This window comes from Chiloscyllium plagiosum, unplaced genomic scaffold (assembly GCF_037043375.1).
Source record: "Chiloscyllium plagiosum isolate Xiang-an unplaced genomic scaffold, Cpla_swu_hap1 HiC_scaffold_24, whole genome shotgun sequence".
NCBI classification, from domain to species: Eukaryota; Metazoa; Chordata; class Chondrichthyes; order Orectolobiformes; family Hemiscylliidae; genus Chiloscyllium; species Chiloscyllium plagiosum.
In genome coordinates, this window is record NW_028270162.1 from 20,387,972 (window position 1) to 20,412,224 (window position 24,253).

At 42.4% G+C, this 24,253-nt stretch overlaps 1 protein-coding gene across 2 annotated transcripts; it reads right to left on the bottom strand.

The window, feature by feature from the left end:
- Window positions 1-3,436: 3,436 nt before the first annotated feature.
- On the bottom strand, window positions 3,437-23,172 carry LOC122562402 (2'-5'-oligoadenylate synthase 1-like). Of its 2 annotated transcripts, none has more exons than XM_087999973.1 (7): window positions 23,143-23,172; window positions 21,192-21,368; window positions 19,576-19,882; window positions 17,957-18,129; window positions 11,025-11,272; window positions 9,070-9,202; window positions 3,437-5,139 (listed from the first exon to the last, which is right to left on the bottom strand). In XM_087999973.1, the coding sequence occupies exons 1-7, from the start codon at window positions 23,155-23,157 to the stop codon at window positions 4,882-4,884; spliced, it is 1,311 nt and encodes a 436-aa protein (XP_087856099.1). In that variant the 5' UTR covers window positions 23,158-23,172; the 3' UTR covers window positions 3,437-4,881. The 2 variants fall into 2 exon arrangements, with proteins under 2 accessions (XP_087856099.1, XP_087856101.1); XM_087999975.1 differs by lacking the exon at window positions 23,143-23,172 and adding an exon at window positions 22,921-22,944.
- Window positions 23,173-24,253: the final 1,081 nt, after the last annotated feature.

Consider the following 24,253-nt stretch of genomic DNA (forward strand, 5'->3'; position numbering starts at 1 on the left):
TCTTTTTATACATTCATTCCTTATTCCTATGTATGTATGTTGTGTCATTAATGATTCTCATCTTTAATAACTAATAAATTCTCTTTTGCTAACTCAAGAAAGCCTGGTTAAACTGGCTCCTTTTGAAACAAATTTGTTTTGGTCTGGTAGAAATTCTTCTACAAGAAAGGGGATCCTTTTTAATTTATGACAAACTGAGAGGATAGGAAGATAAAGAAGTGGAACCAGTTCCGTTTCCTTTCACTTGTGAGCTTTACAATTTTGTGTATCCTGTCAGATACTGCAATAATCCCCCAGGTGTGATAGTAACAACAGTTAATGTCAGAGAACCTCCCATGCTCCGTATTCCAGGTTGAGTTCACCTGTGGAGGGATGGTTAGCTCAGTTGGCTGCATGGTTAGTGAATGGTTCAGACTGTGGATGCTATTCCTACTCTGCCTGAGGTAGAGTTTGGACCTCCTTCTTTGCCCCACCTATAGTTGATGCACAGTTACGTCCCTATACTCGATATGGTGTTGTGGCCCTTAAACCAAATAATCAATTGTCCCTCTGTCTTGTGGACTATGTTAACCTTTGGAATACAAATCCACAACTGGCAGAGGTCCAAAGTAATGTTGGTAGAGACCTGAAGTTGTTCGAGCAAGCCAGCAAATAACCAATACAAGCACATCTTACATGCCCAGTTAGTTACCATGCAAGATTTTAAATCAGCTTTGTATAATGTTCGAGGTCAGGATAGACGTACTAAAGGAGTTTAATTGGAGCAGGCATCAATGTGCATGGATGGGACTGGTTATGAGGATAATATACTTAGCTGGGACAAACATGGGAATAAAATTGGATGTAGGTTTGCTCACTGAGCTGGAAGGTTCATTACTAGGTAACAACTTCAATGGGCCTCAGGCGAAACAATGCAGAAAATTCCTGCTTTCTATTTATGTTTTTCTGTTTTTTTTGGGGGTTGGTGATGTCATTTCCTGTGGTGATGTTATTTCCTGCAGTGAAGTCACTTCCTGTTCCTTTTCTCAGGGGGTGGTAGATGGGTCTACCTCGATGTGTTTGCTGATTGAGTTCCGGTTGGAATGGTATGCTTCAAGGAATTCTCGTGCATGTCTTTGTTTAGCTTGTCCCAGTCGAAGTGGTGTCCTTCCTCATCCATATGTGAGGATACTAGTGAAGAGGGTCATGTCTTTTTGGTGTTCATGTATCCCGGTGGCTAGTTTTCTGCCTGTTTGTCCAATGTAGTGTTTGTTACAGTCCTTGCACAGTATTTTGTAAATGACATTAGTTTTGCTCATTGTCTGTATAGGGTTATTCAAGGGTGTAGGTTTGCTCACTGAGCTGTAGGTTTGATATCCAGACGTTTCATTACCTGGCTAGGTAACATCATCAGTGGCGACCTCCAAGTGAAGCGAAGCTGTTGTCTCCTGTTTTTCATTTATATGTTTGTCCTGGATGGGCTTCCTGGGGCTTGTGGTGAGGTCGTTTCCTGTTTGTTTCCTGAGGGGTTGATAGATGGTATCTAGATCTATGTGTTTGTTTATGGTGTTGTGGTTGGAGTGCCATTTTGACTGGGACAACACATCTATCCTGGGACAGGCTAAGCAAAGACATGCCAGAGAATTCCTAGAGGCCATAAACAAACACATAGATCTAGATACTATCTATCAACCCCTCAGAAAACGAACAGGAAATGGCATCACCACAAACACCAGGAACCCCATCCAGGACAAACATATAAGTAGAAAGCAGGAGACAACAGCTTCGCTTCACTTGGAAGTCGCCACTGATGATGTTACCTAGCCAGGTAATGAAACGTCTGGATATCAAACCTACAGCTCAGCGAGCAAACCTACACCCTAAACCTCAACCTGAGCTACAAACCTTGCAGGGTTTTTCAAGTTCATTAGCTGCTGTTTTAGTGTGTTGGTAGGTTTGTGGGCTACCATGTTGCTAAGGGGTCTGAGTGGGAGGTGGGTGCAGTACCACAAATACAGTGGGGGTGAGAAAGCAAAGAGATGATGATGGCACATATTGTGCTGCCACTGACCTTCCTGCAGCATAGCTGAGAGTTCCTCTTGACCATGGACAGTGCATTGACCCGATTGGAAGCTTTGAACCAGGCTGCCACAGTTTGGTGATGGCATCGCTGCTGCCAGTCCTGAGGGTAGGAGATAGCCCTCCTCTGCACCTTACCATCCACCAGGATGTTCAGGGCCATGTTGGAAGTCAGGTTGCCGAAGTGCCTCATGCACCATCTCTGGCTGTGGCCTGACCTCTGAATTAAATATGGCGTCGGTTCCAGGAATCCCAGGGGATCCTTGCAGTGGTAGACACTTCAGCCTCTGGTGAGGAGGGGCAGTGGGATGATCGGGCACTATAGAAAGGTGGTGCATAGGCAGTGATGTGAGTTTTCAGATTACAGCATGATGGAAAGCCCACCACAGCTGACAGAGAGAAACCCACTATGAAATTCACCAAAAATGACTCTTTGCCAATTTCTGGTTGCCTTCAACTCATTATATCGGTAGCTTTTATAGATTCTAACACTCTTGTTGGGTCTTTCCAGTCATTTCTGTTCCTATGATTGGTAGCATCACTCTCCTGGCTGTTACCTTCAAATATCCACCATTTACAACCCTCGTGTTTAAATTAGTCAATTGTTGAAATCAGCCACAATTCTGGCTTGGCTGACATCTTTCTAACTACATGCTGATCTAGACAGCATGAAATCAAGTTTGCCTGAAAGCACATTGCTTCTCAATACTACACTGACATCACCTGAATTAGGTTTCAGTAGATAAGATATTATGGGTCGCTCAGTGGTTAGCACTGCTGCCTCACAGCACCAGGGACCCAGATTAGATTCCAGCCTCAGGTGACTGTTTGTGTGGAGTTTGCACATTCCTCCCCCCCCCCCCCCCCCCCCCGACTGCGTGGGTTTCCTCCGGGTGCTCCGGTTTATTCCCACAGTCCAAACACATTTGGGTTAGGTGGATTGGCCATAGTAAACGTGGGGTTACGCGGTTACGGGGATGTGTTGGTCTGCATAGAATGGTCTTTGGAGGGACAGTGTAGACTTGATGGATTGAATGGCCTCTGTACTGTAGGGATTCTATGATTTGATCTGATTATGTTTTACTTGTTTTCTGAAAAACTTTTGAAATGGAAAAGGTAGGATGTAATTGTGAATTATTTACTAATGGCAGCACGTGATTGGAATATTTATGTAATTGTGGTACAAGTAGTTTGTAAACTAAGAATCCAAATAATTTTATATCAGTGCATCACATAGAATCAAACATAAGATGCAACTGTTGCTGTAACACCTACATCAGATAATGCAAATTACAGGCATTACAATGACTATTACAAACCAGTGTTGCTCAACATCTAAGACACACAAAAATAGCAATGTAAACAAATCCCCAGACTTCTTTGTAAAGTATCAATTTATTCAGAACCTGAATGATTATGCTCAGGAAATCAGTACCAATAAATTAACAAACGTTTTATTCTTTGATGCATGCATTGGAGATTACAGAAGAATGATGGATGAGGGAGTAGTATTATGAACCAGGCCAGACCCCCTCAAAACAATTCAAGAACGTTGCCCAGATCCTAACTTTGCCAGTTGCTTTAAGCAGGTGTAAAGTAGATATTCCAGGAGAGACGCAGCTGGCCGAACCACTTAGTTTTAAACAAAACAGACTTTATTTACATGATTACTGAATGAAACACAAACAAAAGAGAACAGAATACAGGATAATTTAACATCCCCAAAAATCCAACAGATCATCCCCACTTAATGATGCTGTTCCAAATACTTGCAATAGTCCCCATAAACCCCCCTTGGCACAAAAGGTAAAATAAAACCCAGAGTCTTACAGGAGAGAAGTCAGGGACAGAGACTCAGCATAGACCTGCTTCTCCTGAGTCGAGCAGCTTCACAACACTACTGCTAAAAAAAACCCAAACCAAACTGGAGTAAGGCTGAGCTGGGAGAACTGGCCTTTCATTGTATAAGTATTTTTTTTCCCCAAAACTTGAAAGCCTGTTGCCTGATACAATATTTGCTAGCTATAATCAACCTGGCCCTAAAACCCTTGAACTTAGACTTTTCAGACTCTGTGTCTTTTACGACCTCTCTGAAAAAAACCAAGAACAACATAACCTTGTTGAAGGACAGCATCGTCGCAGTAGGATGTCTGTCCCTCAGTGTCAGAGGAAATCCTACCCTTGAGAGATGTCACCCAATCTGATTTGCCAGCTGCTACAGCAGTCCCAGCATTATTGAGGGGGGGAGACAAAACAAGGTGAGATCTGAGACCCCAGGGAGAGGATTAGAGGGGGTCGGAGTCAAGGGCAGGTTGTGATAAATGAGGGTGGCATCTTAGGATGAGAGAGAGTGTTTGTCAGGGGATGTTGTAATTGAGGGCCATTTTCTCAATGATGTGGCCTCCATTCCTTTCCACCCTTTTTCAACCTGATCTCCAAACAACATATTTCCCATTCTGCCTACATCAATTATATCATGCCAATGGCAGTGTATTAATAAGCTCCACTGCCTGTTCTTTAATAACTCAATATGGCAGGTGGGCTGTGATTTGGCACCCATCCAGTTGCCGGTATAATGGGGGTCAACTTGGGTGGGCTGCTACCCCTCCTGTCTTATACTGCCCCAAACCTCACCAAAACACATCCGACAACGTTCTGTCCAATCCATCCAGGTAGTTCAATTTGTCAGAAACTATATTCAGGCAAAAGGATTTAGATTGCAATTTTTGTAAGGTTTGTTACACTGGTCTGATAAAGTTGTTTGCTGTCTGTGGTATTTTTAAAAACCTCTCCAAGACTCATGATGGGTCACCTTTTGGTTTGTTACATTAAGCTACACCAGCTGGTTTGTTCTTTCAGCAAGATGGTAACACTATAAAAAATTCCGTAATCAGACAAAGTCTGATCTTCATTCAGTATCTGGTCATTCCACTCCAGGTAACAACTGGACATCGGGGTGTTGGTCAAATCCTTGGCTTTTGCTTTTATATGCCGAATGGGTAAGAAAGGATTCATAGAGAAAGGTTCTGTGCAGTATGAAGTATTCTCCAGCTGGACTGAAATTGGAATATCTTTTACAGGCTGAAAAAAAATCATAAAATACTGTAAAATAAACAAAGGAATGCAGGTTTTGCAAAGATACATCACTAATGTTACTATAATCAGTAGTAAACTCAATGCTGGTATATTGGTGTGAGCTTGCTTAAAAGGAAGACAGAATGGAAAATCAGCTTGAAGTTTTGTAACACTATCTCGGAACTGTGCTCTCTTGTGGCCACAGTTGGGAGTGTAGATACCCAAATTGATGCTTATATGTCTCACTGAGGGCCAAATTAAACTATTGTACCATTTGTTTCTCATTTATCATGTCATAATTCCCAGGTTTAATATTAATCTCACATTTTGTTGGTTTGTTCCCCCAATTTCTATTTGGTCATCTTTAATATTTGAGATCTCATAACTCAGGTTCTACAAATAAGTTAAACAATATCAGCACATGAATCTATCAAATCATTCAGAAAATAAAGTAAGTATTTCTGGCTCCATCAGAACCAAAAACCTGAGAAAAATAATACCAATGAAAAGAAAGTTAAACACAAGCAAACAAAACTCCCAAAGTATTTGAAAGAATATTTTCTTTTGCTTCTTTTTTTTGCATCTGAGCTCAAGACAGGAATTGTAAATAATATTATTGACCTAAGAACAGTGCATTATCTGGGCAGTGCTGTCGGGAGATTCAACTGGGATTAGGAGTTTGCATCTCTCAGAGGCCAAGGCATTGGATCATTTGAAACAAAGGCAGAAATGGCTGGAGAAACTCAGCAGGTCTGCCAGCATCTGTGGAGTGAAAACAGAGTTAATAGTTCAAAGGTTGGGAGAAGATTTGTAACTCGGGTGCTCGTTGTTGTGGTTCTGTTCGCTGAGCTGGGAATTTGTGTTGCAGACGTTTCGTCCCCTGTCTAGGTGACATCCTCAGTGCTTGGGAGCCTCCTGTGAAGCGCTTCTGTGATGTTTCCTCCGGCATTTGTAGTGATTTGTATCTGCCGCTTCCAGTTGTCAGTTCCAGCTGTCTGCTGCAGTGGTCGGTATATTGGGTCCAGGTCGATGTGCTTGTTGATTGAATCTGTGGATGAGTGCCATGCCTCTAGGAATTCCCTGGCTGGGAATTCCTAGAGGCATGGCACTCATCCACAGATTCAATCAACAAGCACATCGACCTGGACCCAATGTACCAGCCACTGCAGCGGACAGCTGGAACTGACAACCGGAAGCGGCAGATACAAATCACTACAAATGCCAGAGGAAACATCACAGAAGCGCTTCACAGGAGGCTCCCAAGCACTGAGGATGTCACCTAGACAGGGGACGAAACGTCTGCAACACAAATTCCCAGCTCGGTGAACAGAACCACAACAGAGTTAATAGTGTCTGACTATTCAGAAGGGCAGCCAGATCTTCCTTGATCTCTGACAAGAGGGTCTTAAACATCAGAATGAAGAGCCAAGAAGCTCCAACTCAACTTACGTTACTGATGTGCCTTAGGATCCTGAGGGAGTCCAAAATCAAAAACAACTGTGGTACCTGGGTGGGTCATTTAAACTGTTAGATCCTGCTTGGGTTACTCTGTGATTGGCCAGTAGCCCAAAGAGGTTGGCTATTTGCCATCTTCCTACCCTGCCTTTAACTTGGACTGACTTTGCGTTTGTCCTAGCCAGTCTGCTGTCACAGACAGTCTTCACTGTGCCCCCACACTGGCTTCTCCCCCCACCCACTGACAGTGTTAACTCTCCAGAGTTACCTTCAGGACTCCCTGGTCTCTGTCTAAACAACATCTGTTGAGTTTAGCATTTTCCTGGGAATGACTGGGAGGAGCTTGGTGCTTTAGGGTGTAGGTTTGCTCGCTGAGCTGTAGGTTTGATATCCAGACGTTTCATTACCTGGCTAGGTAACATCATCAGTGGCAACCTCCAAGTGAAGCGAAGCTGTTGTCTCCTGCTTTCTATTTATATGTTTGTCCTGGATGGGGTTCCTGGTGTTTGTGGTGATGTCATTTCCTGTTCGTTTTCTGAGGGGTTGATAGATGGTATCTAGATCTATGTGTTTGTTTATGGCGTTGTGGTTGGAGTGCCAGGCCTCTAGGAATTCTCTGGCATATCTTTGCTTAGCCTGTCCCAGGATAGATGTTTTGTCCCAGTCGAAATGGTGTGTAGGGCTACGAGGAAGAGAGGAGCTTGGTGCATTTATATAGTGGGGGTGGGGGGGGGGAGAGCCAGTATCTGAGTGAGAAGAGGCAGTCACTATCAGGAATGGGAAGGGGATTGCTTCAGGGATAGGGAGTGATCACTGCAGGGGATGAGGGACTGATGGGGAGGGGATCGCTGTCAGGGATAGGGAATGATCACTGGAGTGGGGTGCAGTTAGGAAAATCACTGATCAGAGGATTGAGGAGGAAGGTCACTGCCATAGGCTGGGTGGATTTGTTATGTTAGTTTTCTCTCTAAACAAAAACCAAACAGCCATGGGATAGTTAATTGTAGACATGCAGCCTTGGGACATTTCAAAACTGAACTGAATACATGTAATGCCATAACAAAGGGGACCTGCTATGCTGCTCCACATGGGATCTATCAGACAGCAACTTCACTCCACAATTCTGAAGGAGCCAAGATGGGAGCTGGTTGTGAAAAGGTCCCAATACAAATAAATCGGAGTGCAATGTCAATCTGACAACGATTGCCATTCCTCAGAAAGTTCAAACTATAGATTCCAAGCAGCTGCTGAGTTAGATTGATGACCAGGCAGAGTACAGAGTGATTGTAGTGAAAAGGCCTACTGAAGTGTCTGGGATCACTCATCGAGTGAATTATACCAGTCAGACTGATACTCTGATCCATGAGTTGGTCATAGTTTGTATAGAAGTAGGGATGCTATAATTTATCTCAGTGTATGTGACCTATACAGGGGAGAAAATAGGTTGGTCAGGAATACTATTGCTGATCTTTGCACTATTTGGAGGTACATGCACATGGATAGCTTTGAAGTCAGCTGGAAACCACTCTCCTCTCACTTAAACCAGGTATTTATGCTCATTGTCATAAGACCAGCCATTTATTTTCAGGTGTCAGAAGGTCACCTAATTCCATGGTACCAGAACAGCAGCCCAGGGCTTGGAAGAGGTGCAAAAGGGATTTATTAGAATGGTAAAACTGAAGAGAGACTTTAGCTCTGTGAAGACACTGGAGAAACTCAAGTTCTTAAGAGGGCATTCAACACAAATATTCAAAATCATGATTGTTTTTGTAAAGAAGAACTGTTTTCTGTGGTGAAAGACTTGGTAACTGGTGTTAGAAATTTAAGGCTATTAATGAAAGAACATGAGGAGGCGTTTTTTAAACACAGCCAGTTGTTACAATCTGAAATGTGCTGCCTGAGAGAGTGCTGGATGTAGATTCAATAGTAACAGTGTAAAGAGAATTGCATAAATAGTTAAAAAGAAGCTACTTTGCAAGTCAAAGATTGGCGAGTGACACTAATTGGACAGATCTACAAAAGAGCCAGCACAGGCACTAGAGGCCATACGGCCTCTTTATTTGCTCTGTCATTCGATGATTTTATGTCAGTACTCCCAGGATGAAAAGCAAACAATCAACAAAAGACTGATTAGATCAGGAATTATCCGCAATTTGCACATCATACCCTTAATGTAGCTCAACATCTCTCAAATGAGCATGAGCAAACAAAATTTGACATAGAGCAACAGTGACCAGAAGTTTGGAGAAAGACATAGATTTACAGAACATCTTAAAAAGAGGAAAATAAACTAAGAAACAGTCAATTTAAGGTTGGATTTCCAGAGGATAGAGCCTAGGCAGCTGAAGTTGGGGTACATGTGATCTAACAAAGCAGCTTTGTGCTTTATGGATCATGCAAAGTATGATAGACTTTTACTATTCTCTCCTCCTTGATCAACCATTCAATATAATCACGTTTGATAGTTCTGTGATATTTTACCTCAACTTTCCAGGGTTCCACGTCACATGCACAGACTTGCTTTAAGCAATTTTTAGCTTCCTTTGCAACCAAGTCCCATCGAGCATTTCCAGCAACATTTCCTGTTGGATCTGCAGGGTCGAGTATCATTGGCCTAATTTTCAAACAACACAAGGATCACCAGTCAAATGATGAATCTGCAGTGCTCATTCTTCAGATTATATATTTGTATATGTAACTAATTCCTGTTCAGAGCCCAGTGGCACTGTTCACTATATCTGTGCGACTTCATAAAGATTCACAGAATCTCGACAGTACAGAAGGAGGTCATTCAGTCCCTAGCAGCCCACCCAGACCCAGCCTCCCTGCCCTATTTCTGTAATTACTATGGTTAATCCATCTAGCTTGCACATTCCTGGACACCATGGGGCAATTTAGCATGGCCAAACCACCCAACCAGCATATCTTTGGACAGTGGGACAAAACCAGAGTACCTGGCGGAATCCCACACAGACACGGGGAGAACATGCAAAAGCCAGTCAGACAGTCACCTAAGATGGGAATCGAACGTAGGTCTCTAGCAATGTGAGGGCAGCAGTGCTAACCATCTAAAGACAGGAGCACAATTTTGGACTCTCAATTCTTTGCTCCTCTACTCCTTCTGGGCTCTTATTTTCCAAGAAATGTATGACCTCTTTGTTTTCTATTATCCAGAAAGGACAATTTTGAATGTGAAACTTCTGTGTTCCTATTTTCAGGAAACCAGAATGGAAGAAATGTGATTAACCAAATCTGACAAGTTATCTGCAGGTTTTACTAGAAAGTAAATATTTCATTGGTGAATGCTTCCTTTTCCTCCCACACAACTGTTTCTCACTGTCAGACCTCAACTGATGCCACTCTTGAAGAAGCCAATGAGATGTGAAGGCACTGACCAATAAGGGCATTTGCCCCAAATGTTTGCTTTGCACAGCTGGCCCATGAAGCCAAATCCCACTTATTCAAAGCTGTACTATTTATTTATTTATTTATTAAAACATTGCAATCAAATTTAAAGTATCGAACTCTTATTTGTATACATAATTGCTTCCTGTAGAAGTGCACTACTGATGCAGACCTGCGCTGTTTTACAAAGACAGGATCACTATTCTTAACTCTCGAAGCCCTTTGTTCCTCCACCCATTTATCCTCTACCAAATGTTTGACTTCATCTTTTTCTGTTACGCAAAAAAGAAAATTCTGAATAAAGGAAGTTTCCAAAACCAACCAGGGTTGGTATATTTACCAAATGAATCTATGTGGAACCTTATAAATCCTTTGATTAGTTATAATAAATTTCAAATCTCCATAATTCCCATTAGATGAACCAATGGGACACTTATTTCACAAAACCAAGTTGGTATTAACTGGACTGCATTATGTGCCTGGACAGGCATGATGGGCTGCACGGTGGCACAGTGATTAGCACTATTGCCTCACAGTGCCAGAGACCTGCGTTCAATTCCCGCCTCGGGCAACTGTCTGTGTGGAGTTTGCACATTCTCCCCGTGTCTACGTGGGTTTCGTCCGGGTGCTCTGGTCTCCTCCCACAGTCCAAAGATGTGCAGGTTAGGTGAATTGGCCATGCTAAATTGCCCATAGTGTTAGGTGAAGGGGTAAATGTAGGGGAATGGGTTTGGATGGGTTGCTCTTCGGAGGATCGGTGTGGACATTTTGGGCCGAAGGGCCTGTTTCCACACTGTAAGTAATCTAATCTATGTAAAAGGGTGACGGAAACACATCCAATAATTGCCTACTAACAGATTTGGATAAATCACTGAAGGGGAAACTTTGGCAGAGCCTTGAGACAGCAGCAATGGAATCAGACTAATTGAATAGCAATTTCCAAGATTTGGAGCAGGCATAATGGGCTGATTGGCCTCCTTCTGCACAATAATTTCCATCTGGAAAAATACTGTAAAAACAATCCAACTTGCCTTTGTTCTTGAAGTTTATCTTTCAGGAAATTGGCCACATAGCAATTGTTGAAGTCATAGTTCGTGGTCCAGAACAGCCACAGCTCTCTGTATCTAACAATCAATTTCATTACTGTGCAGAATCCTTCAGCAGTACTGAAGTTGTCTCCCCCACCCATACTTTCCCACGCATAGATGACCAGCAGCTCCAGGGCATACTTTGGTGGCAGGAACTCTCCACGTAGTTGACGTTTGTATGGTCGGACATACTGTTGGGTTAAATAAAAAATATTCACTGCACACGCTTGCAATCCTTCCAGAGTTAAAAATCACACAACACCAGGTTATTGTCCAACAGATTTAATTGGAACCACTAGCTTTCGGAGCGCTGCTCCTTCAACAGGTGGTGAATCCTTGCAGAAGTACTGAAATGTAAACTTTGCCAAGCAATGTTCACAGTGTAAAGTTTCCCTTTTAATGGGAATACAAATTAAAGTAAAATGTTCTTGAAAAACAATTTTAAAGGACAATTAGTTTTCACATTTCCACCTGTGGGGCAAGCTTTAAGATAATTGACAAAACAGAGAGAGGGGCAGAGTGTTATTTTACGGAGTATCTGATTATGATTGGGATTGTACTGCCTTTAAATGGCAATGAAAGCAGGTTTACAAGTAACTTTGAAAAGGAAATTGATTTTATACAGTATATGAAAAGTAAAAACTTAGAGATGTAGAGAAATCACAGGGGAGTGGGACTAATTGGATAGTTCATCACGAAGCACCAAATGTTTTTTGTGAACTATGTCATCCTATTAACTTCTTGCAGAGGCCAGGGCTAGAAAATCAAGAACTGGTCACATTGACCTTTCTCTGAATCTTTGTCCCACGTGTTTGTTCAGTGACCCTGCAGGAGAAACTTATTTATGTAGTGAACTTCGGGTCGTTTGCCTAGGGCCAGACCACATACTGTCTGCACAGTGTGAATGGCAATGATCTTTGATCTCACTGAAGACCAGACATGGACCAGGCAGATAGTGGATCCAACTGCTGCCTACCTTAAGGGAATCAGTGTACATCTGCACAGCAAATGGCACTACATGAGTACTGCATCTCTACATCCTCCCCCCAGTGTCTGCAGTCTCATTTTACAACCTGTGAATGGTGGAAGGGTGAGTATTAACTCTTTATTTCCTCTTAAACCAGACAAGACACAGGTTTTCTTGCTTAAATATTCATTTATACATGCATGGGAAACGTCTACGTCAAGAAAATGTCATTCAGCTCAGATTTTATTATGAAAGCCAAGGTTTTGCACCAGTTTTACAGATAACAATCTTCCAATCAGCTATTACTACAGATAATATTTCACAATCAAAGGATTACACTTACTCATTCCTATTTCTACATAAACCTGGTTGCATAATTTGCTGTTATACAATCATATTCAAATTTACGCACATGATAATATAATCCAATTATATCATTACATGTCCAGATCCCATATTGTTAACATTGTGACAGGAACCCAAACTGCTCATTCTCTCCCCAAGCAATGGGAATTGAAACTTTTCTGTTCCTGGAATTAAGTGGTAACATTAAGCAGGTTTTGAAAACACTTCACCTAATCTACCTGATTGAGCCTATTCTGTAGCTAATCTAATCTAATCTATCCAGATTGGACACAATGCTGAAAGACAAAGCTTCCTCCAGTCTGCCCCAGGTGCAAAAACATTTCTTACTTAAACGGATGTCCAAATGTTTGCAGTTGAAGCTGGATGAATCACAAAACCATAGAAAAGGCCATACACACTCAACCAGAAACCATTTCAGCAACAGGAGTCAAGAGAGTGCGAGCCAGGGTGGTGGTGTGGGGCAGCCGGGAAGCTAAGTTTGAACACAAAATATTTACCTTGTGAATTGACATAGTGAATGCAGACACAGAAGTTGACAAGGGGACTGCTGGGTAGGTGGACTCATATATTTGGGCAATGTCTGGAGTTGGAGGAGATAGTGGAGGTCCTTAATGAATATTTGCTTCAGTGTTCACTACTGAGAGGGACCTTGTTGTTTGTGAAAACAGCATGAAACAGGCTGATGTGCATGAACAGTTTGATGTTAAGAAGGAGAATGTGCTGGAAATGTTGAAGAACATGACGATAGATAACTCTCTTGGGGCAGACAGGATAGACCCAAGGTTACTACAGGAAGAAAGGGAAAAGATTGCTGATCCTTTGGCAATGATCTTTGCGTCCTCACTGTCCACTGGAGTAGTATCAGATGATTGGAGGGTGCCAAATGTTATTCCATTGTTCAACAAAAGGAATAGGGATAATCCTGGAAATTACAGACCAATCAATCAGTCTTACGTCAGTGGTAGCAAATTATTGGAGAGGGTTCTGAGAGACAGGATTTATGATTACTTAGAAAAACATAGTTTGATTAGAGATAGTCAGCATGACTTTGTGGGAGGCAGGTCACGCCTCACAAACCTTATTGAATTATTTGAGGATGTGACAAAACACATTGATGAAAGTAGGGCAGTGGATGTATGGATTTTAGTAAGGCATTTGATAAGGTTCCCCATGGTAGGCTCATTCAGAAAGTAAGGAGGCATGGGATACAGGGAAACATGTCTGTCTGGATACAGAATTGGCTGGCCCATAGAAGACACAGGGTGGTAATCGATGGAAAGTATTCAGCCTGGAGCTTGGTAACCAGTAGTGTTCAGCAGGGATCTGTTCTGGGACCTCTGCTCTTTGCGAATTTCATAAATGACTTGGAAATGGAAAGGTGGGTTAGTAATTTTGCCAATGACACCAGGTTGGTGGAGTTATGGATAGAGGGCTGTTGGAGTTACAATGGTACATTGACAGGATGCAGAGCTGGGCTGATAAGTAGGAGATGGAGTTCAACCTGGAAAAGTGTGAAGTAATTCATTTTGGAAGGTCGAATTTGAATACAGAATACAGGGTGAAAGGCAGGAATCTTGGCAGTGTGGAGGAACAGTGTAGAATGCAGAGGGATCTTGGAGTCCATGTCCATAGATCCCTCAAAGCTGCCACCCAAGTTGATGGGGTTGTTAAGAAGACATATGGTGTATTGCTTTCATTAGCAGGGGGATTGAGTTTAAGAGGTGTGAGGTTACTTTGCAGTTCTACAAAGCCCTGGTTAGACCACACTTGGAATATTGTGTTCAGCTCTGGTCACCTCTTTACAGGAAGGATGTGGAAGCTTTAGAGAGGGTGCAGAGGAGATTTACCAGGATGCTGCCTGGACTGGAGGGCATGTCTGATGAAGAAAGGTTGAGGGAACTGGGGTTTTCTCATTGGACCGAAAAAGGATGAGCGGTGACTTGATAGAGGTGTACAGAATGATGAGAGGCATAGATAGAGTGGATAGCCTGAAACTTTGCCCAGGGTAAAAATGGCTATCACAAGGGGGCATAATTTTAAGGTGATTGGAGGAAGATTTAGGGGAGATGTCAGAGGTAGGTTCTTACACAGAGTGTGGCGGGTGCGTGGAATGGACTGCCAGCACTGATAGTGAAGACAGATACATTAGGGACATTTAATCGACATTTAGAGTAGGATAAAAGGTCAGCACAACATTGAGGGCCGAAGGGCCTGTACTGTGCTTACTGTTCTATATTCTAGAAACTGAACACCACGCATAAAATACATTGGCAAACTGGGACTCCTGTCAGACCAAACTTAAAGCACCTCTTGAATCAATGATATGGTTTAAAAAGTACAATAACTATAAAAATAACTTACCTGTTGATGGCAACGTCTGGACTGAAGAATTCTGAGGAAGCTCACTTCTTGTCTAATTCATCTGATTTCAGATGACAAACAGTGGATTGACAAACAGTCAGCAGGCCCCTCATTAGCTTATTGAAGGCCCTTACACCCTGAGTGCATCTGAAGTTGAGATCAACTAAATTAGCAGAGGCCCAAATATGTACATGTATTGCATATGGAATCCCAGCCCTAAATCTATTGTTTTCAATGCACATTTTACAACTGACATAAACAGAAACATGATTAGAGTGGTGCTATAAAAGCACAGCAGGTCAGGCAGCATCCGAGGAGCAGGAAAATCGAATTCCTGATGAAGGACTCCTGCCTGAAATGTGGATTTTCCTGCTCCTCAGATGCTACCTGACCCGGGATGGGACCACTTGCCGCAGCAGGTTCGCTGCCGCCGATTAGCCACTGCCCTTTCACCGCCGAGGACGCTTAGCCAGCGCCCATTGGCCACTGAAGACGATTCGCCAGTTCGCCACTGCGCCAATTTTTGGAACAGGAATTTTTAGTATGGAAACAGAAATTATTAGTAAACTTGGAAATAAGAAGTTTACCACGATGGTTTGATATATATTTTTGATAAACTATCCAAGAGTGATTCAAGTATTAAGTTTTGGCGATGTGAACAAAGTGGCCGATGTAATGGACGGATCCACACCAAGAGTAGCACTGTGATAAAAACAATTAATGGACACACACATTCTCCTTCCGCAGCAAGTGTCCAAGTTGCGAAAGTGAAAGCAAGTTTAAAATGTCGTGCAGAAGAATTGCAGGAAGTACCTAGTGTTCTTATTAACGAATGTGTAGCTGATGTCCCTCAGTCAGTCCTAGCATCTTTACCGACAAAAAGCAGCATGAAGAAAATAATTCGACGTAAAAGGAATGATATTAGTTTAGCAGCACCAAACCCTACTGATCTTCAGCATTTGGTGATTCCAATTAGATACAAAGTATATAAGCCGGATAACGGAGCAGAAGAAAAAATTCTGTTGGCAAATAGTGGTCAAGGAAGTAATCGAATAATCATATTTGGTAGGGAATCTTGGATGCATCATTTAGCAGAATCCACCTGGTTTGTGGATGGTACGTTCAACATAGCCCCGATTTTATTCTCTCAGGTATAATGTATTTTAGCAAAAAGACTTGATGGGGTTCACCCAATATTGTATATACTTCTACCAAGTAAGCAGCGTTCAACGTATGTATGCATGTTTGAAATGGTGAAGTCCTTGGTACCTAATCCCATACCACAGTATATCCATTGTGACTTTGAGCAGGCAGCTATCAGTGCTATGAGAGAATGTTTTCCTGAAGTTAGAATTAGGGACTGTTTCTTTCATTTAGCGCAAAGTATGTATAGACATATTGCAGTAGTTGGAGCAACTCATCAATACAACACCGATCCTGATTATGCTTTAAAAGCAAAAATGATAATTGCTTTGGCTTTTGTGTCACTTAGTGACCTTGATAACTACGTAGAAGCACTCGCAGATTTTTTTGCCTCAAGAACTACAACCAACACTAGATTAGTTTGAATTTAATTATATTGGACTCTACAATAGATGTGGCAGTAGCCGAAGGGCACCTTTGTTTCCCCATGATATGTGGCCGGTCTGTGACAACAATAAACGATGAAGATCGCACAAATAATCACGCTGAAGCTGCTCATTGGAGAATTGCTTTTGAACTCGGAGCTCACCACCCAACCATATGGAAATGTATTGGAACGTTAATGAAAGTGCAAAAGGGGCGTGATTTCTATATGGAACAGCTGATAGCAGGTTACCCATCACAAATAAAGCTAAAAAAGTATCGACACGCAGACGATAGAATAAAAAAAATTGTTGCTGAATACGGCGAAAGAGATTGTTTGGAATATCTTAGAGGAATAGTGCATAACTATCAAATGAACTGAAATTTCATTGTTTAATATTAATGTGAGATTTTACTGGCATTATAAAGATTTTTAAAATATATTTCCTTTTTCTGGTTAAAGTTTGTAACTCATTTTTATATATAAACCAATAAAATAATATTTATTTTACCTCTTTTTAATGAATATGTAGTATGTACTTGTATAAATAAAGGGGACTGAGAAGTATGAAAGAACAGGTGGGAGGGAAAACAATCAGTACATGTATATAGTCTCCAGAGGTCAAATGACCCCAGTGGTGAAATGCTGGTGGCTAACCGGCAGTGGCTAATCGGCGGCGGCGAATCGTCACCAATCTGCCTGACCTGCTGTGTTTTCCCAGCACCACTCTAATCTTGTCTCTGATCTCCAGCATCTGCATTCCTCACTTTCGCCTATAAACAGAAATAGGTGAAACTTCAGCTCATTTGGACACTTGTCTTATTTTCTTTTGGCTAGAACCTGGTCAACAAACTGAAAAGAACAGGTTTATGACTGGCAGGGCAGCCTTCACAATTCACAGGATTATTACAGCACAGGAGGCCATTCAGCCCATTGTGTCTGCGGGAGCTCTCTGTCTGAGCATTCTCTTTGAGCCACTGTGTGCAACCGCACACTGTTCCTTTCCAAATTCTAGCTTCCTGTGGAATATTTCAGTTGAATTTGCCTCCACCATATTTTTAGTACACCCTAAGCATTCACTGCATGAACACAATTTTTCTTGCATCACCTTTGCTTCTTTTGCTCATTTCTTTAAACCTATGTCCTCTGATTCTCGATTCTTTCACAAGTGAGAGCATTCTCCCCATCTCGACCCCTCATGATTTTTAAAACCTTCATCAAATTTTCTCCTAATCTTCTCTTCTCTGAGGAGATCAGTCCCAACTGCTCAATCCATCTTCATAACTGAAGTTCCTCATCCCTGGAACTACTTTCGTCAATATTTTCTACATTCTCCGATATTTTCACACTTTCCGATAATGTAGCTCCCAGAAATGGATGTAATACTCCAGGGTGATACCCAACCACTGTCTTACATAAGTTCAACATAATCTCCTTTCTGTAAGCTTTATTAACCATGGTCTCAACCTATCCTTCCATCTTTCTGACATATGTACATACGCACCCAGGTCCCTCTGCGCCCCTTTAAAATTGTGCCCTTTCTGTTACATTAAACTTTTACAAGTTTGTGTTCACAATACATAAATGAACTTCAACAACAGTCCTTACACCTACCTCTATGTACCAGTGTTTCACAAGGCGGATCAGGTCCTTCAGTTTAACTGGACGGCACTTTACAAAGTTCCTTTGAAGTTCAGTGAAGCATGTTGAGAATTCTCCTCCTAACCCTCTGGCCTTAATCAGGTTCACATAAACCTCGGCATTTGGACGGGTTTGTGTTTGCTGACCTTTAACACAGTGAAGAAATGGTCTCTTATTTTTCAACCATTGGGCCGATTTAATACAGAATAAATTGTTAATGATTGATGGAAGACCATTTTGTAAGGAAGAACTTCAAAATGGTGTAAAGCTGAAATAAAATTGAAGTGCTGGAAATGCACATTGCCTGGTATGTCCCCAGGGGCTTTCCAGGCTTCCCACCATTACCTTGATAGCGCCAGGGCCCCGGGTTCAATTCCCGCCTCAGGCAACTGTGTGGAGTTTGCATGTCCTCCCAGTGTGGGTTTTCACTGGGTGCTCCGATTTCCTCCCACAGTCCAAAGATGTGCAGGTCAGGTGAATTGTCCATGCTAAATTGCCCGTAGTGTTAGGTGAAGGGGTAAATATAGGGGAATGGGTCTGGGTGGGTTGCTCTTCGGTGGGTCGGTGTGGGCTTGTTGGGCCGAAGGGCCTGTTTCCACACTGTAAGTAATCTAATCTAATTGAAAAAAAAAATTGGAGTAATGTTTTGCTGTTCGTTCTGGAATTTGAGCAACACTTCAACAAGATATTGAAATCTATTGAAATTCTACCTGGTATATCTGACAACATTGAAATAAAGGAGAAATGCAGGTCCCAGGGAGAGAAGGTAAAAACAATGACTGCAGATGCTGGAAACCAGATTCTAGATTACAGTGGTGCTGGAAAAGCACAGGTCAGGCAGCATCTGAAGAGCAGGAAAATCGGCGTTTCAGGCAAAAGCCCTTCATCAGGAATAGAGGCAGGGTGCCTGCAGCATTTATCTCTCCACTCTGCACTCTGAAGGGCTTTTGCCTGAAACGTCGAGAGAAGCTGAAGCTGAACATCCTCAGTTGTTTCAGTCCTGACAGTGGGCATGGACAATTGAGGCTACTCTGTTAAAAGGTGATGGAAGTGTAAGCCTTGCTTTGGTGTCAGGAACGTGTGGTAGTATACTGGCCTTTTGAAGAGCAGAAGTACAATCCATCGTTGGGACATGGGCTACTTCCTTGGCCAGACCATCTCCATGTCTATACTTGAAAGGGCTTCCAATGGGCATATATTTCTTTAATGGACAGGATTCATTTACAAAGGGAGCTGGTGTTGAATGTTTCCAGGAGGCCTTTAAGACCCCGCAGACTTCCTAGCAGCTTGGTGCAAATGGTTGCCCAAGATGCACCTCGTTTGACTTCCTAGCCTTACAGCAGAGGAAGTGATTGGTGAACAGATCCCATTTCAGCAGATAAAATGGCTAAGCATGAAAATATACAAGTGAATCCCCCTGAAGGCTGTTTCACCAAGCTGGCCAAAGACTTTGGCCTGAGATAAAGATCACAGTAGGCAGATGTGGTGAAGGTGGGCAAGGGGATGAAGTGGGCAAACAGCAAAATAAACTAAATGGATATAAACATCACAACCTCCTTCCCACCCAACCATTTTTCATTAATGTCTCATACCCAAAGCATCGAATGCTGGGAGAACATCGACCTCCACAGAATCAGACACCTCAGTGGATTGAAAACTGAAACTCAGGGAGCGAGGCGATGAGGTCAAGCCAGATGGTAACATAATCATTTGGGGCTCGGTCATATTGATATCGAATGCAATTTCTTCCCAGATCTCATTCAGCATCTTCCAAATTATTGTCAGGATATCACCCCGGTTTTGCTTCTGGTCATGAAAACTTTTGAACTGGCTGATGAAGACAACCAGATCTGCATCCGAGCGATTTTTTAAAGTTGTCCCTTTTCCAGAGGAGCCGCCCTGAGAAGACAAATGAAATAATAGCATGACCTTTTAGAGAATGGTTAGGAAATCACAATACCATAGAAATCAACATTGAGTCATCATCAAGTCCCTTGCTATGGCCAAAATTCAATGTTAGCCATGGGGGTTCTGTACTGTCACTGAGGCCCACAATCATCATCTTTTACCAAATCCAATCCCAAGCCTTGAAGCAGAAGCTGATGCCTTGAATTCTGAGTTCTGCTTTTTTGAGTTTGGAAGGTTGAGGGACAATCTAATTGAGATGTTTCAGACACCATTGGGATTTGGTAGCGTAGATGCAGAAATATTATAACCGCTGGTGTGGTGAATCCAGGACAAAGGGTGATATTGTCGAAATTAGAGTTAGGCCCCTTAGGAATGAAACCAGGATGCATTTCTTCACAGTAAAAGTAGAAGAAATCTGGAGTTCACCAGAGTTTCTTGTCTTGTATTCATCAGAAGAAGGACACCAATTCATACAGCATGAGTAGAGGGTGCTGTTTGGATGCGCCATCATTAATATGCAGATGGAACAAGAACAGTTAATTGTTAATCTTAATTCTCAGGCTTGGTTTTGCTACATTCACAAAACAATGATTGGTCATCACCATGATCTGTTTTCTATTATAAACAAAAACTGCAATGTATGTTTGAATTCCATTTGCCAACATAAAGCAGAGCCCTGTGCATTAGTATATATGGCTTGGAGCACAAACACATGGCTGTGTGTGCTCACAATATGGGCACAAATGATAATCTTAAATTGGTTTCCTGTGTAATTTCTGCACATTCCAGATTATTTAATAAATGATGTCCAATAGCAGAAGCAGATGCACTGCCATCACTGTGCTATCTAAGTTCATATCGCATCATTCATTTGTGTGGCAGGCAAAAGATCTTTTGGATTGACAGCAGCATCTTGCACAATGTGTGTTCCTGCTCATTTTCATGTTGTGTACCACTCGGAAATCTCACCTGAAAACCAATCTTCATGCACGGACCAAAACATTTGCCTGAGGTTGATCAACATATACATTAAGTAACAGGGGATATTGAAAATGACATTGGTCTGACATGATTCTTTCTATCCTGAGCCAAGGGAAAATGGGTGAAATAGTAACAGTCCTGCTGCTCTACTTGAGGTTGTGTAACCAAGCAACAACCAGGAACTGATCTGGTCTGAATGGCTTAGTGCCAAAGCAGAGTAATGATGTAATAAGTCACCACTAGTGCCTGGTTTATTTTCTCCTGAGGAGGTTCTTTGCAGCATTAATTCCTGAAGCATTGGATGTTCTGTTTGACTCACCTTCACTGTTTTAATGATTTTTATGGATCTGTAACCATAGAAACATCGCTCTTTTAAAAAACTGCAGATCCTGTCAATCGCCACGGCCACCTGATTCTGAAACTGTTGGTCAGGGCGAAGCTCACGAAAAATAAACATATCCAGATGTTTTGGAATTGTCTCATATAGATCCATCCTCTGGAACATAGAAAAGTTAACATGACAGGTTAGTAATTTCACTTCAGCTCAGCAAGTCCAGGTCTGGGTCTGCACAGGGAGTTATGAGCCTTCTGAGGTTCACAGCTGCTGGTCACCCTCCAGTGACTGGGCCTGACCCACATAAACATGTATTTTCCTGCAGTTATCATTGGTATCCTCTCTGTCCCAGGACTAAGTCTGGGAAATGAACTTGGTTCTTCCTATTTTGTGTAGTTCAGTGCCAAACTAACGTATTGACCACCTGAATCATTCAGATAGCTTTTCCAGGACCAACTCACTCACACCAACGCTCATTGGATATATTCATAAATTTAAAAAGAAGACAAGGTGATGACACTCCATATGAGTATGTTCTAGACAACATTCAGGCTTGGGCTAATAAATAGCAAGCCTCCTTCTCATTCCTCGTATGTGACAGGCAAGGACCATCACCTTGCGGAATTGAACCATTCAATGGCATTACCATTCCTGAACCACACTATGAACATTTTGGTGATTATCATTGACCAGAAGCTGCATTGAACCAGCCATATAAATACAGTGGCTACTAGAACAGTTCAGATGTTATGAATAACTCACCTCCAGTCTTTCCAAACCTATCAAAAAGGCACAAGCCATGAATATGATGTCCTCTGCACTTCTCTGAAAGAATCTTGGCACTATCCAAGACAAAATAGCCACTTGTTTGTACTTCACCCACGTGCTTCAATATTCTTTCCTTCCATCACCGATGTACATTGGCAGCTGTCTGCAAGATGCACTGCTGCAGCTATCCCAAGCTCCTCCAACAGCACCTTGCAAATCTGTAACCATGGCTACCTCGAATGTCAAGGCCAGAATACTGATGGAATCATCACCACCTGGAAGACCATCCTGACATCCTTCACTGTTTCCAGGTAAACATCCCGGAAGTCCTCTGAATTAGGAGCAGAAAGTAACCAATTCTGACTTTTGAGCTTGCTATGCCATTTTACACATTCATTATTGTTCTGTTTGTGTTTCAAAGTCCACATTCCAATCTACTCCTGATAACTTTTGATTGTTTTGCCTGACAAAACTGTATTTATATCCACTTTAAAAATATTTATTGACCCCACCTTCACCACCTTTTGCTGAAGAGTTCCAAAGTTACATAACTTTTTAGAAGGAAAATATTCTCCTTTTCCTGTTGTAAAAATGCAAATCCTAAATCATTGATATGAATTGTAAAACACTGACAGTAGAAAAGGCGTTGTCCCCACTGTCAATCTGTAGAAGACCCATTCATGGATGCTTTGTTGTTTTCACAAGCCAGCCAATTATCTATCCAGACTAGTATGTCACTCCCCACACTGTGAATTTCTACTCTGCACACTATTTTATGTGGCCCTTTGTCAAATGCCTTCCTGAAATCCAAGTATAAACCCTCAACAGGTTCACCCTTAGAATCAGCACTTTACTCCTTCACAGAATTCCAATATATTGGTTAAACCTTGCACAAAACCTGACTCTTCCAGATTACCTTGAATTTTTCAAAGTGCCCAGCTGTTACCTCTGTCATGTTTAACTGTAACACCTGACCACAGCAGATGTCAAACGAGGTGGCCTATAATTTCCTGGTTTCTGCCTCCCTTCTTGAATAAGGTCAGAAGTCACACGCCTCCTGAGTATGGTCCAACAGGTTCATTTGCAATCACAAGCTTTCAGAGCGCTGCTCCTTCAGGGGAACCAAAACTACATTCTTCTGAACTGAACTCTGAATTACAAGGTTTACCTCTCTGAATGTCATAAAAGCTCAGTCCTGTAAGCATTTCATCAATTAACTTTGCAGGTACTGAGGCATTTATCTGAAATCACATGCTTTCTTTAAAATGTCTGTAATTTACTGTTCCAAATAACTTTCTGACATCCCCGAGGGACAAGGACAGAAATCACTGGCACAGGTACTGTTCCTGGACCAAATCCCTGCCCTCTCACCTCAATAGGGGCTCTCTCCAAAGCTGTTGGCCAGTCAGCTTTAAAAGTCAGCTTTCAAAATAAAAGTTCTAACGAAATTACCTCCCAATCGATTTCTCAGAGCATGTTGCCAATGGAATTATTTGCATATTTATTCACTCAGAAAAAAATCACATGTTGATGGAAAATGAACCCACAAGCTGCAAGGTAACTCACCTCTCACGCTGTAGAGACGAATATGAAAACCGAGATTTCGGACGTGGTAAAATATTTTTTAAACTGCAGGTGACGCCGGAAGTTTCTATTTCCCCGTCATTGCGTTGCTGAGTTCATTTTCGATTTCCACTTCTCCCTGACATTTGAGAGGCTGATGCTGCAGATTTCGCTGTGACCAGCAGATGGCGGTCCCACAACACAACGTGTTCATGTTGTATGAACGGGGAGTTCCCGACAATAACACATTGATTCAGGATTAGTGGTGCTGGAAGAGCACAGCAGTTCAGGCAGCATCCAAGGAGCCACCTCCAAACAGACCACACCACCAGGGATATATTTCCCTCCCACCCCTTTCCGCCTTCCGCTAAGACCGTTCCCTCCGTGACTACCTGGTCAGGTCCACACCCCCCTACAACCCACCCTCCCATCCTGGCACTTTCCCCTGCCACCGCAGGAACTGCAAAACCTGCACCCACACTGCCTCCCTCACCTCTATCCAAGGCCCTAAAGGAGCCTTCCATATCCATCAAAGTTTTACTTGCACATCCACTAATATCATTTATTGCATCCGTTGCTCCCGATGCGGTCTCCTCTACATTGGGGAGACTGGGCGCCTCCTAGCAGAGCGCTTTAGGGAACATCTCAGAGACACCTGCACCAATCAACCACTCCGCCCCGTGGCCCAACATTTCAACTCCCCCTCCCACTCTGCC